Source organism: Narcine bancroftii, chromosome 8 (assembly GCF_036971445.1).
Source record: "Narcine bancroftii isolate sNarBan1 chromosome 8, sNarBan1.hap1, whole genome shotgun sequence".
NCBI lineage: Eukaryota > Metazoa > Chordata > Chondrichthyes > Torpediniformes > Narcinidae > Narcine > Narcine bancroftii.
Genome location: NC_091476.1, coordinates 174,063,069 through 174,077,015, shown reverse-complemented (window position 1 = coordinate 174,077,015; position 13,947 = coordinate 174,063,069). Strand labels below are relative to the sequence as shown.

General features: G+C 52.1%; 2 protein-coding genes across 7 annotated transcripts in view; both read left to right on the top strand.

Moving 5' to 3' along the window:
• Window positions 1-10,005, top strand: part of LOC138741584 (mitogen-activated protein kinase kinase kinase 5) — a 202,778-nt gene extending 192,773 nt beyond the window's left edge. The window contains exon 29 of the mRNA XM_069895866.1: window positions 9,643-10,005. Within this exon, the coding sequence (XP_069751967.1) occupies window positions 9,643-9,661 (19 nt within the window). The 3' untranslated portion in view covers window positions 9,662-10,005. The remainder of the gene's footprint in view (window positions 1-9,642) is intronic.
• The window catches only part of map7d1a (MAP7 domain containing 1a), a 163,856-nt gene that overhangs the window by 33,848 nt on the left and 116,061 nt on the right, over window positions 1-13,947 (top strand). The window contains exon 1 of one of the 6 annotated variants that reach the window (XM_069895881.1): window positions 13,252-13,394. The exons of the other annotated variants lie outside the window; for them this stretch is intronic. Within the exon in view, the coding sequence (XP_069751982.1) occupies window positions 13,367-13,394 (28 nt within the window). The 5' untranslated portion in view covers window positions 13,252-13,366. Of the gene's footprint in view, window positions 1-13,251; window positions 13,395-13,947 lie in introns of those variants that run through there. 6 annotated transcript variants of the gene reach the window in all.

Here is a 13,947-nt window from a genome sequence, read left to right as displayed (position 1 = left end):
ATAGTCATTTCACCACAAGTCTCCCTACTAGTAGATGGTACCTGACTGGGGCTTCACCTCTCCCTACTAATAGATGGTACCTGACTGGGGCTTCCCCTCTCCCTACTAGTAGACGGTACTTGACTGGGGCTTCACCTCTCCCTACTAGTAGACGGTACCTGACTGGGGCTTCCCCTCTCCCTACTAGTAGACTGTACCTGACTGGGGCTTCCCCTCTCCCTACTAGTAGACGGTACTTGACTGGGGCTTCACCTCTCCCTACTAATAGACGGTACCTGACTGGGGCTTCCCCTCTCCCTACTAGTAGACGGTACTTGACTGGGGCTTCCCCTCTCCCTACTAGTAGACGGTACTTGACTGGGGCTTCCCCTCTCCCTACTAGTAGACGGTACTTGACTGGGGCTTCACCTCTCTCTACTAGTAGATGGTCCCTAACTGGGGCTTCACCTTTCCCTACTAGTAGATGGTACCTGACTGGGGCTTCCCCTCTCCCTACTAGTAGACGGTACTTGACTGGGGCTTCCCCTCTCCCTACTAATAGACGGTACCTGACTGGGGCTTCCCCTCTCCCTACTAGTAGACGGTACTTGACTGGGGCTTCACCTCTCCCTACTAATAGACGGTACCTGACTGGGGCTTCCCCTCTCCCTACTAGTAGACAGTACTTGATTGGGGCTTCACCTCTCCCTACTAGTAGACGGTACCTCTCCCTACTAGTAAACGGTACCTGACTGGGGCTTCCCCTCTCCCTACTAGTAGACGGTACCTGACTGGGGCTTCCCCTCTCCCTACTAGTAGACGGTACCTGACTGGGGCTTCCCCTCTCCCTACTAGTAGACGGTACCTGACTGGGGCTTCCCCTCTCCCTACTAGTAGACGGTACTTGACTGGGGCTTCCCCTCTCCCTACTAGTAGACGGTACTTGACTGGGGCTTCACCTCTCTCTACTAGTAGATGGTACCTAACTGGGGCTTCACCTTTCCCTACTAGTAGACGGTACCTGACTGGGGCTTCCCCTCTCCCTACTAGTAGACGGTACTTGACTGGGGCTTCACCTCTCTCTACTAGTAGATGGTACCTAACTGGGGCTTCACCTTTCCCTACTAGTAGACGGTACCTGACTGGGGCTTCCCCTCTCCCTACTAGTAGACGGTACTTGACTGGGGCTTCCCCTCTCCCTACTAGTAGACAGTACTTGACTGGGGCTTCCCCTCTCCCTACTAGTAGACGGTACCTGACTGGGGCTTCCCCTCTCCCTACTAGTAGACGGTACTTGACTGGGGCTTCACCTCTCTCTACTAGTAGATGGTACCTAACTGGGGCTTCACCTTTCCCTACTAGTAGACGTTACCTGACTGGGGCTTCCCCTCTCCCTACTAGTAGACGGTACTTGACTGGGGCTTCCCCTCTCCCTACTAGTAGACGGTACTTGACTGGGGCTTCACCTCTCTCTACTAGTAGATGGTACCTAACTGGGGCTTCACCTCTCCCTACTAGTAGACGGTGCTTGACTGGGGCTTCACCTCTCTCTACTAGTAGATGGTACCTAACTGGGGCTTCACCTCTCCCTACTACTAGACGGTACCTGACTGGGGCTTCACCTCTTTCTACTTGGTCTGGATCAGTCCTTCTGTACAACTCACTCACTGATATGTGCTCTCAATTGGTTTCCTTTCCTTCTCCATGCCCCATGGCATCACTGGGTTAGAGAACACCTCTGCTAAAATATTGTGCCCTAGTGAGCCTCTGCAAATTAAATTTTAATTTTCTAGATTCAAACACAAGAACTTTTTAAATGAGCTCATACCGTACACATCATAATCACTTATTCACCCTCATTCCCCGGGACATATTTATTTAATTCTTCAATGATCTCAGTGATGTGTTTGCCAAAGTAAGGGTCAGGGTGGGGAGGGGCAATAAATTCTCCAAGCCTTGAAGATGGGGAGGAACTAGGAGGAGTCACGTGATGGAGTAGTGGCCGGACGGTGAACTCCAGCCCTCTCCAGAAAAGTCGGGAAAAACAAAGGAAAACACAAAGGCACAGAAATAAAAGTTACAGAAAAGTGAGTATAAAGGTGGAAAGAAGATGGCGACAAAAAAATAGAAAAATCAAAATCAACGGTAAGAAGAGAGGAAGAGAAGACAACGGAGGAAAAAGGTGAAGGCCTTACCTGTCCGAAGAGGCCCGCTGCGGAGAGAGAAACCCGCTCCCTCAGGTCGGTAAATAATGGACTACAAAAATGGCTCGCAGAGCCGAGTAAAAGTGCGCAACCGCGCATGCGCGATACTTCGCGCATGCGCGATGCGAATGAAAAAAAACACACCGACGGGAGGGGGGACCAGCTGGGGAGTCGATCTCCACAGCCGGCAACGACAGCTGCAGAACACCTGCAGCAAGAAGAGACCACAGAAAACAATGGAAACAAGAAAGAAGAGGAGGAAAGGGCAACAAAGAAACAACAGATGGCCAACCCAGAGGAAGAAGAAGAGGAAGAGGAAGAGTACAGGGAAATAGAAGAAGAAAAGAAAGGCAAGGTAAAGGATATACTTGCTCTTGTTAGAGGATACATGGAGTCATTTAAAGAATGGCAAACACAGGAATTTAATGATTTAAGAAAAAGAATAAACAACACAGAAGAGAAAATGAATAAAATAGATCCCACTGCATCCCACTGCCTTGCTGCTGTCTCCATGAACTCTTCCTCATTTAAATTCAAAGATCTTACCTTACTGGAATCAAGCTCGGCTTCACCCTTTGAAGCCTTGTGAGCCAAAGCCTCTAAGTCCCACTCCTACCCTGTGACATCCAAAGGCCATTCCACTTGTCACTGCCCCTTATCTTCATTACTCCTCCCCCCAATCTGTTTAACCCTTCACCTGCTTTTTAAAGGCACTCACCTCCAGCTGGCTCCTGACAATCCCAGTTCTCTTGTCCCACCCTCCTCCTCTGTCAGTAATAGTCCTGTGATGTCTGTGTCCCGAGTCCCGCTCTGCTTCTTTTTAAAGGCACTCACCTCAATCTGACTCCCAACCATCCCAGCTCTCTCTAACCCCATGCTCCTCCTCTTTCAGTAACAGTCCCAAGATGTCTGTGTCCCGTGTTATGGACAGCTTTATTTTCGGAGCAGGGACTGGACTGATTATGCAGTGGGAGAGAGAGGAGCACGTGCTGTGGGAAGCGCTGAAGCAGCGTGCTGAGAAAGCAAACAGCTGCTTGGAGCGCGAGCCACGCGCTGGGAGAATTGACAGCTGTCAGGAGCATGAGTGCACCATGCTGAAACTGGTGGGCTCGTGGACAGGGCGCCCACAGTTGTCAACCCCTCCCTGCCAATCAGGAGAGCTGAAGGCTATTTTATTGAATATGTATATATTGATGTGGTTTTTAAATTCTTAATTAAAATATTAAAAAAGAGGAGGACTTTGTGTGGCAGACATCACTTGACGACGCAAGACAGGGTTTTGAGAAGACTCACGTGACAGAAGACTCACGTGACAGAAGGTCCAACCCTAAAGAGGGCGTCGGAGGTGTGGACCTCGTGTTAGTGATTAGGAGGTCATTGGGTGAAAATTCCCTTGTGAAGAAATTAAAGGTGGTTGTTACCACATTAGAAACTCAGGAAAGTCTCTTGTATTCCCCAGCCAAGGTTATAAGTCTGCAGTGATAACAGTCCTCTCTCTCCTGTGCACAACTAAACTAAGAAATCCATGCCTGGAGACCAGATTCTGAGGGCTATTCTTTTGACTGACTGACTGACTGACTTTGCTTTGGGAGTTTTGGGCTTGGATTGTGATGGTCTGGGTTTTTTTTTTCCACATACATGTTATAGTATATAGTTGCCATAAAGGCTTATGTTTGGGTGTTAAGTTTATTGAGTTAATTCTATTATTGGCAATTGTTAATACATTTTGAGTTAAATGTAACCCATCTGTTTATGCACCTCTCAATTACTGCAGGTGAGGTGTAACAGCCGGGTCCCATTCACTTCTGTACTCACCTCAAGCAGGGTCCTGACACTCCCGGCTCTCTCGTGCCGTACACTTTTGCACTCACCTCAAGCAGGGTCCCGACACACCCGGCTATGTCGTGCCCCACACTTCTGCACTCACCTCATGCAGGGTCCCGACACTCCCGGCTCTCTCGTGCCCTACACTTTTGCACTCACCTCAAGCAGGGTCCCGACACACCCGGCTATCTCGTGCCCCACACTTCTGCACTCACCTCAAGCAGGGTCCCGACATTCCCGGCTCTCTCGTGCCCTACACTTTTGCACTCACCTCAAGCAGGGTCCCGACACACCCGGCTATCTCGTGCCCCACACTTCTGCACTCACCTCAAGCAGGGTCCCGACACTCCCGGCTCTCTCGTGCCCCACACTCCTCTTCTTTCAGTAGCGGTGCTGAGATAAGTTGGTAGAGATGTTATTCTACTGGGAGGTGAGACTAGAACTAGGGGACATTAGGAAGAGTAGATTTACAAAAGAGATGAGGAGGAACCACTTTTCCCAGTGATGAGTGAATCTGGGAAATTATCTGCCCAAGGAAGCTTCATTCAATGAACTTAATAGATTTTTGAATGGTAGGGGGAACAGGCAGATAAGTGGAGCTAAATCCATGGCCGGATCACTCATCATCTTATTGAATAGCAGAGCAGGCTTGATAAGTCAGATGTCCGACTCCTGCTCCGATTTCTCATGTTCTAAATCATACTGATCCAGTCCAACGTATCACAATCAATTATTGTGACCTGAACGATGATTAACAAAGTTATCTTCATCCATTCAGAACATCTATTACACCCACGTCTTATTTATGACATGCTAAATCCAAAGCAGAGTCTCATGGTACAAAAGACAAACCTGGAATATTGCCACAAACTATGTGATCTGGAACATTGGTCATTCCGTCAATTAAATCACATTGATCAGATGAGTATATCACTGATCTGAGCAGTGTGGCGCTCTGTATCACACCTCGGTAAAACTGATCTGCCACATGGTGTCCCTTGGTGATGAGCTGAAGCTTTTTCTCACACTGTATATTACCATTACTTGGCACATGACACATTTCTGGAATTTTGAGCTCTTCTGCGATAGAACAGTCCAGGACACATTGAAATGGCTTCCATCACTCAGTATCTCTTTTATATGCAACATTGTTTCAAGCAATTCAGAAGCACAGAAAGATGAGACATTGTTTCTACATCATTTCACAACAGCTTGGAGCATTGGGTTACACTGTATAACATTAGACTGCTTTTGGGAGATTGCTACACTCTTGTAATTTCGGACACTGCTTCTCAAGATTCATCACATTGATTTGGAATCTTGTTTCTCGGCTCCTATCACAATTTGTATTTATTTGAATATGTCTCTGCTCCAGATTAAATCCCACTGATCTGGATTGTGTTACATTCCAGACACATTGATCTGCAGCGCTGGGTATTACCACTGATCTGGAATACGGGTCATATTTTGTATTAGCAAACCAAAACAAAACTGGAACATATTGGTTTACTCTATGATATTATAATCTGGGACATTGTAGCCCACTGATTTTAGGACAATTATTCTCTCAGGTTATGGATACTGATGACAAGGTCAGCATTTCTTGTGTTTCCCTAATTTCCTGAGTGAGTTTTTCTTGAACTTCCAAAGATTTTTTTTTCAATCTTATTTGTATTTCAGTATTTCAAGTTGAAGTTTATTATCATCTGACTGTACATATGGAAGCAGGCAAACAGTGTGTCTGCGGACCATAGTGCACGTAGTTACAGCTTGAGGTGGCATGGCGAACAGAGCAGTTAGTGGAACACTGTTGCCTTGCCAGCAACTAGGGTTCGTATTCACCACTGACTGTAAGAAGATTGTTCCTTCTCCCTGTGTCTGTGTGGGTTTCCTCTGGGTGCTCCAGTTTCCTCCCACCCTTCAAAATGTAGGTCATTTGGCTGTAATTGGGCAGCACTGGCTCGTGGGCTGGAAGGGCCTGTTACTGTGCTGTATGTCTAAATATTAAATTTTTAAATTTAAACTAAAATAAATTACACAGCACAAAATAATCACATAAAAATTATATAAAATAAATATGTATAAATATTCTGGAATAATTTATTTGTTAGATTTATAAGAGACCCAAGGTTATGGAATACCATTCATCAATTTAATAGCCTGTGTGAAGAAGCTGGCCATCCTGATTTTGATGCTCTTGCACCTCCTTCCTGATGGTAGTGGGTCAAAGATACTGTGTGATGAAAGGTCACGATACTCAATCATTCTTTGAACCCTATTTAAGCAACGCTTCCACCGAGTCACTGAGATCAAATGCTTCACAATCAGGGCTAACCAGAAACCCTGGTTGGATGCAGAGGTTCAGGCCCCTCTCAGAGTTTGTGAAACTGCCTTCAGGACAGGGTGTAGGATGGGACTAAGTTCAGCCAGGGCTGAACTCTCCCGTGCAATCTGGAAGGCAAAGCATGAAAAGGTAGAGGATCCACAGACAGATGCACGACCCTGGCCAAACAAGGATCAAAACTATAACAGATCGCAAGTTAACCTTGCAAATTAAGAACAATGTCACCTCCCTTCCAGACAGACTGAACACCTCCTGTGCATGGTTCGATGAGAAGAACAAGGTGAGGGCAAAGAAAGCTCCATGTATCCCTGATGAACAGGCCTGCATAGCCACGGGTGAGGTGAGAAGAACCCTATCCCAGGTGAACAAGGGAGTGGGACCAGTCAACATATCTAGTCATGTACTGAACGACAGAGCAGACCAATTGACAGAGGTCTTCATGGACATCTTCTACACCTTACTGCTCCAGTCCATCGTTCCTGTAGGGTTCAAGGCAGCCACCATCATCCCCATACCTAAAAGAGGGTGACAATAACAGGCCTCAGTGACTACTGCCTTGTGCCATTGACTTCCACCATTGAAATATTTTGAACGTCTGGTGAGGGAAAGCATCAAAGCACACCTCCCAGAGATCTTGACCCATTTCAATTTGCGTATAGAAGAAACCATTCCACAATTGATGCTCCAGCTTTGTCGCTTTACTCCATCCTGGCCCACCTGGAGATCGACACCTCATACGCCAGGCTGCTGTTCATCGACCAGCTCAGCATTTAATATGATGATTTCCCCAGAGGCTGGTGGAGAAGCTGTCCTTGCTGGGACTCAATTGGATCCTGGATTTGCTATCGCAGGGGTACTCAATCTTTTTCTTTCCACTCACATAACTCTTTAAGTATTCTCCATATACCATCGGTGCTCTGTGATTAGTAAGGGATTACTTAAGGTGGTATGTGATTGGGAAGGGAGGATTGAGAATCACTGCTCTTGACTCAATTGTTACTGAAATATTTTGCTTGAGAAAAATTGTCATTGGCCCATTTCCTTTGGAGTAATGAAACCGTGCACATAACGAGTCAATTAGGTATGATTAAAAGAGTGGGTTTCAAACTTTTTCTTTCCACCCACATTCCACCTTAAGTAATCCCTTAGGAATCACAGAGAACCGATGGCATAGGGATTACTTAAAGTGGAATGTAAGTGGAGAGAAAAAGGTTGAGAACTACTGTGCTAATGGAAATACCACAGTCTGTCTGGGTTGGTAGCAGAATATCGAGCACCGTCACGCTGAGTACTGGTCCATCTCAGGGCTGTGCTCAGCCCACTCCTGGCCACACTACTGACCCACGACTGCATCGCCAGATCCAGCTCCAACAGGGTCATCATGTTTGCAGATGAAACAATGGTCATCGGCCTCATCAGCCAACAATGATGAGTTGAGCTACAGAGAAAAGGAGGAAAATCTTTTGAAATGATGTGAGAATAACAACCTGAGTCTCAACATGGACAAGACAAAGGAGATGATCGTGGACTTCAGGAGGACCAGTAATGACCATCCTCCACTCTGTAGTGGAGAGCACCAAGTTCCTTGGAGTTCACTGAACTAATGACCTATGTGGACACTCAGCTTCTCCTCACTTGTCAAAAAGGCACAAAAGCAACTGCACTTACTGACAAGACTGAAGTGGGAAAGGCTACCGGCCACCATCATGTCAACCTTCAACAGGAGCTCTATCGAGAGCATCCTGGCCGGCTGCATCACAGTGTGGTATGCGTTGCTGTAGAGAAATGAATTGGAGGTCAATCCACAAGACCTAAGAGTGATAGAAAAGATCAGTGGAGTCTCCCTCCACCACCCCATCAACATGATCTACCAGGATCATTGTCTCAAGAGGGGACACAAAATCATGGAGGACCCCTTCCTACGCACAGCATCTTTCAGCTGCTCCCATCGGGGAAGAGATACAGGAGTATCAGAGGCTGAGAAACAGCTTCTTCCCACGGGCGTGAAAATGCTGAACAAACAAAGGAACTGCTCACCCTAATCCTCCGATTCTTTCATCTGTACAAAACAATATTTATTTATTTGTATAGATGAAATACTTGTTTATGCTTTATGTTATGTGTGTTGAGTGTCTTGTGTGTTTTGCATCGAGGACCGGAGAATGCAGTTTCGTCGGGTTGCACTAGATAAGTCAGGTTATTTGTCCCTTGATGGGAGTGGGGTTTATTCTCGGGGAGGCCAATCTTTTCCTTTTTTTTTCTTTCTTCTTGTTTCTTGGGGGGGGGGGGGTGGGAGATTCCTCTTATTCTGTTCCTCTTTTTCTCTATTATCTTTTTCTCCCTTTGGTTCCACCCCGACATTGAATTTGCATTTTTGCGGTATGATTGTAATTTTTCTTTTGTTATAATAATTGAATCACATGTTGACTCTTTTCTTTTTTCTCACTTTCTTTAATAGCGACATGTGGGTCGCTATTTGTTTTTTTTTCTTTTTGATTATTCTTCATTTTGGCTGCATGTTAATTGAAATTTCTCAAAATAAAGTATTCAAAATAAAAGCAGAACAAATATAATAGAAAAACTGTGGAGGAGTGAGGTCTGTGACCATTTGAGGGACACCACGTACAAGTTCCCATAGCTATTCCTCTGAGTTTGAGAAAGTGAGTCGAAACAAATAAGTTGTTTAATTTCACACCAAAGATCAAAGGTCAGAGGTGAAGGATTTGAAGATAACTGGGCCCAGAACAGTGACTGGAAGAACTCCAGTAATGATGCCATAGAACTGAGGTTCATTGGCTGCCAATAACCATGACTAAGTAGATACAATGAACCTGTATGGGGACTTCCCCCTAATTCCCACTGGTGTTGTCTGTGTGGAGTTTGCATGATGTCTCCATGATCTCCCATATTCCAAAGACAGTTGTCCTTAGGGTGGAGGTGAGTGGGAGAATCTGTGGAGAACAAAATGTAAGATTACTGGAAATGGAAGTCTGATGATTGGTGCACACTCATTGGGATGAAGGACCTGTTCCCACACTGATGGCTCTGGATGCCATCAGTTTGCTCCCAGGGCCCATTGCTGCATCCGATACCCTCAAAGAGCTACCTACTGTGAGAGTAGGGATATCAGAGCCTGAGATGAAGTGCTCACTGGTGATTGGTACTGATGGTTGGGTTGATGTACCTCCCAGTTTTACATGGAGGAGCCAGGGCAGAAGAGCTCTGACGTGATCTGTCTCTCACGCACTCTGACGGAAAGTCACAGGACTGAAACCATAACTCTCTCCACAGATGCTGCCCGACATCCTGAGCGTTTCCAGCACATTCTGCTTTTATTGAGACCTTGGCAGCTTGTTCTCAGGGTGTGGGATGTGGTGTTACACAGCATTTCACATGGATCCAGAAGGGCACCAACACCATTCTGAAGCTTCGCATTTCACACTGGAAACTGGGCTCACAGTGCAGTCCTTTGAGCTGTGTTCTACACAGAAAATGCTGGAAATAAAATTCAGCCTATCTGTGCGAAGAGAGAGTCAACATTTCGGCCCTGCAACCTTTCATCATGTTTCTGCATTTTCCTTTTTAAAGAAATTTCAAACTCTGCAGATTTAATCTTCATCAGCCGTGCCCCATTGCACATAGAAGCACAGACCGTGCACACCTATGAACGTCTTTCAGAATAAATACAGTGAAAATATTTATTTAAATAATTATCAACTGGAATTATCATTTGTAAACGTGGAATATGAAATAAGGCACTCTGCAACACACTGGAACATTTCCCATCTGGTTAGTTTGATCAGGAAAAGACCTGCAGAAGTCTTGAAAATGTAGGGATTTCCAATAATTACTTTCTCAGGGAATAGGGACAGAAAAGTTCTGGCTGGGGCTGGAGAGAGGGCAGGGGGAAAGAGAGGGTGGGGGGGAAGAGAGGGTGGGGGGGGAAGAGAGGGTGGGGGGGGAAGAGAGGGTGGGGGGGGAAGAGAGGGTGGGGGGGAAGAGAGGGTGGGGGGGGAAGAGAGGGTGGGGGGGAAGAGAGGGTGGGGGGGGAAGAGAGGGTGGGGGGGGAAGAGAGGGTGGGGGGGGAAGAGAGGGTGGGGGGGGAAGAGAGGGTGGGGGGGGGAAGAGAGGGTGGGGGGGGAAGAGAGGGTGGGGGGGAAGAGAGGGTGGGGGGGAAGAGAGGGTGGGGGGAAGAGAGGGTGGGGGGAAGAGAGGGTGGGGGGAAGAGAGGGTGGGGGGAAGAGAGGGTGGGGGGGAAGAGAGGGTGGGGGGAAAGAGAGGGTGGGGGGAAAGAGAGGGTGGGGGGAAAGAGAGGGTGGGGGGGAAAGAGAGGGTGGGGGGAAAGAGAGGGTGGGGGGAAAGAGAGGGTGGGGGGGAAGAGAGGGTGGGGGGGAAGAGAGAGGGTGGGGGGGAAGGAGGAGGGTGGGGGGGGAAGTGAGGGTGGGGGGGAAGAGAGGGTGGGGGGAAGAGAGGGTGGGGGGAAGAGAGGGTGGGGGGGGGAAGAGAGGGTGGGGGGGAAGAGAGGGTGGGGGGGAAGAGAGGGTGGGGGGAAGAGAGGGTGGGGGGAAGAGAGGGTGGGGGAAGAGAGGGTGGGGGGAAGAGAGGGTGGGGGGGAAGAGAGGGTGGGGGGGAAGGTGGAAGAGAGGGTGGGGGGGAAGAGAGGGTGGGGGGGAAGAGAGGGTGGGGGGGAAGAGAGGGTGGGAGGGAAGAGAGGGTGGGGGGGAAGAGAGGGTGGGGGGGAAGAGAGGGTGGGGGGGAAGAGAGGGTGGGGGGAAGAGAGGGTGGGGGGGAAGAGAGGGTGGGGGGGAAGAGAGGGTGGGGGGGAAGAGAGGGTGGGGGGAAGAGAGGGTGGGGGGGAAGAGAGGGTGGGGGGGAAGAGAGGGTGGGGGGGAAGAGAGGGTGGGGGGGAAGAGAGGGTGGGGGGGAAAGAGGGTGGGGGGGAAGAGAGGGTGGGGGGGAAGAGAGGGTGGGGGGGAAGAGAGGGTGGGGGGGAAGAGAGGGTGGGGGGGAAGAGAGGGTGGGGGGAAGAGAGGTGGGGGAAGAGAGGGTGGGGGGAAGAGAGGGTTGGGGGGGAAGAGAGGGTGGGGGGAAGAGAGGGTGGGGGGAAGAGAGGGTGGGGGAAGAGAGGGTGGGGGGGAAGAGAGGGTGGGGGGAAGAGAGGGTGGGGGTGAAGAGAGGGTGGGGGTGAAGAGAGGGTGGCGTATAGAGAGGGTGGGCGTATAGAGAGGGTGGGCGTATAGAGAGGGTGGGCGTATAGAGAGGGTGGGCGTATAAGAGGGGAGGGGGTATAGAGGGGAGGGGGGTATAGAGAGGGGAGGGGGGTATAGAGAGGGGAGGGGGTATGGAGAGGGGAGGGGGTATGGAGAGGGGAGGGGGGTATGGAGAGGGGAGGGGGGTATGAGAGGGGAGGGGGGTATGGAGAGGGGAGGGGGGTATGGAGAGGGGAGGGGGTATGGAGAGGGAGGGGGGTATGGAGAGGGGAGGGGGGTATGGAGAGGGGAGGGGGTATGGAGAGGGGAGCGGGGTATGGAGAGGGAGAGGGGGTATGGAGAGGGGAGGGGGGTATGGAGAGGGGAGGGGGGTATGGAGAGGGGAGGGGGGTATGGAGAGGGGAGGGGGTATGGAGAGGGGAGGGGGTATGGAGAGGGGAGGGGGGTGTGGAGAGGGGAGGGGGGGGTGTGGAGAGGGGAGGGGGGTGTGGAGAGGGGAGGGGGGTATGGAGAGGGGAGGAGGTATGGAGAGGGGAGGGGGTATGGAGAGGGGGGGGGGTAGGGTGGGGGTGTGGAGGGAGTGGAGGGGGGGGGTGTGGAGAGGGGAGGGGGTGTGGAGAGGGGAGGGGGGTATGGAGAGGGGAGGGGGGTATGGAGAGGGGAGGGGGGTATGGAGAGGGAGGGGGTTGGAGAGGGGAGGGGGGTATGGAGAGGGGAGGGGGTATGTGAGAGGGGAGGGGGGTATGGAGAGGGGAGGGGGTGTGGAGAGGGGAGGGGGCTGTGGAGAGGGGAGGGGGGTGTGGAGAGGGGAGGGGGTGTGGAGAGGGGAGGGGGGTGTGGAGAGGGGTAGGGGGGGTGTGGAGAGGGGAGGAGGGGTGTGGAGAGGGGAGGGGGTGTTGGAGAGGGGAGGGGGGTATGGAGAGGGGAGGGGGGTGTGGAGAGGGGAGGGGGGTATGGAGAGGGGAGGGGGTATGGAGAGGGGAGGGGGGTATGGAGAGGGGAGGGGGTGTGGAGAGGGGAGGGGGGTGTGGAGAGGGGAGGGGGGTGTGGAGAGGGGAGGGGGGTATGGAGAGGGGAGGGGGAGTATGGAGAGGGGAGGGGGTATGGAGAGGGGAGGGGGGTGTGGAGAGGGGAGGGGGGTGTGTGGAGAGGGGAGGGGGTGTGGAGAGGGGAGGGGGGTATGGAGAGGGGAGGGGGGTATGGAGAGGGGAGGGGGGTATGGAGAGGGGAGGGGGTATGGAGAGGGGAGGGGGGTATGGAGAGGGGAGGGGGGGTATGGAGAGGGGAGGGGGGTTGGTGGAGGGGAGGGGGGGTATGGAGAGGGGAGGGGGGTATGGAGAGGGGAGGGGGGTATGGAGAGGGGGAGGGGGTATGGAGAGGGGAGGGGGTATGGAGAGGGGAGGGGGTATGGAGAGGGGAGGGGGTATGGAGAGGGGAGGGGGGTATGGAGAGGGGAGGGGGTATGGAGAGGGGAGGGGGTATGGTGAGGGGGGGGGAGAGGGTGGGGGAAGGGCTTGTGCTGGAATTCGCCGCTCCAGCTGGCGTGTCGGCTCGGAATGTGCAGCGTTGAAGAGCGCGGCGATGCCTTGTCCCGTTGACTGGTGAAGACGAGCCGCGTGTCGGAGAGGGAGGAGCTGCGGAATCTTTTGTCATCCCACACTGTTGTCCCCATATCCGAGGGGGAGGGGACGCAGGGCGGGGTGTGGGGAGAGCAGCAGCCGAGGACAGTGCGGGGGTCACCGGGGAGGCGATGAGCGCTGCACCGGGACGGTCTCTGACCGACTGAAGGGGCAGCTCGGCCGGACATGGAGAGAGAACGGGCCGCCTCGCCCTGTAAGTGCAAGTCGCGGAATGCGGCGCGTCCGGGGGTGGGGGTGGGGGTGGGGGTGGGGGGAGGGGGTATCCGGACCCGAGAATGGGGGGGGGAGGGGGTATCCGGACCCGGGAGTGGGGGGGGGAGGGGGTATCCGGACCCGGGAGTGGGGGGGAGGGGGTATCCGGACCCGGGAGTGGGGGGGGAGGGGGTATCCGGACCCCAGAGTGGAAGGGGAGCGGGTATCCGGACCCGAGAATGGGGGGGAGGGGGTATCCGGACCCAGGAGTGGTGGGGAGGGGGTATCCGGACCCCAGAGTGGAAGGGGAGGGGGTATCCGGACCCGAGAGTGGGGGGGGGGGTGTGGAGTTGGGGGGTCCGGCCCCAGCGTATGGTGTATGCGGGGTGTGTCCGGCCATGGGGTGGGGAAGGGAGGGGGGGTGAGAGGGACGTGGCTCCCTCCTCGTCCAGATCCCTCTGGCCCGAGGCGCTGCCCCACCCTCCGACTCCTTCTCCTTGAATTGCCCATTAAAGAGGAGCCTCACGGCCGCCGGCCCCTTGAAGGGGGAGAGA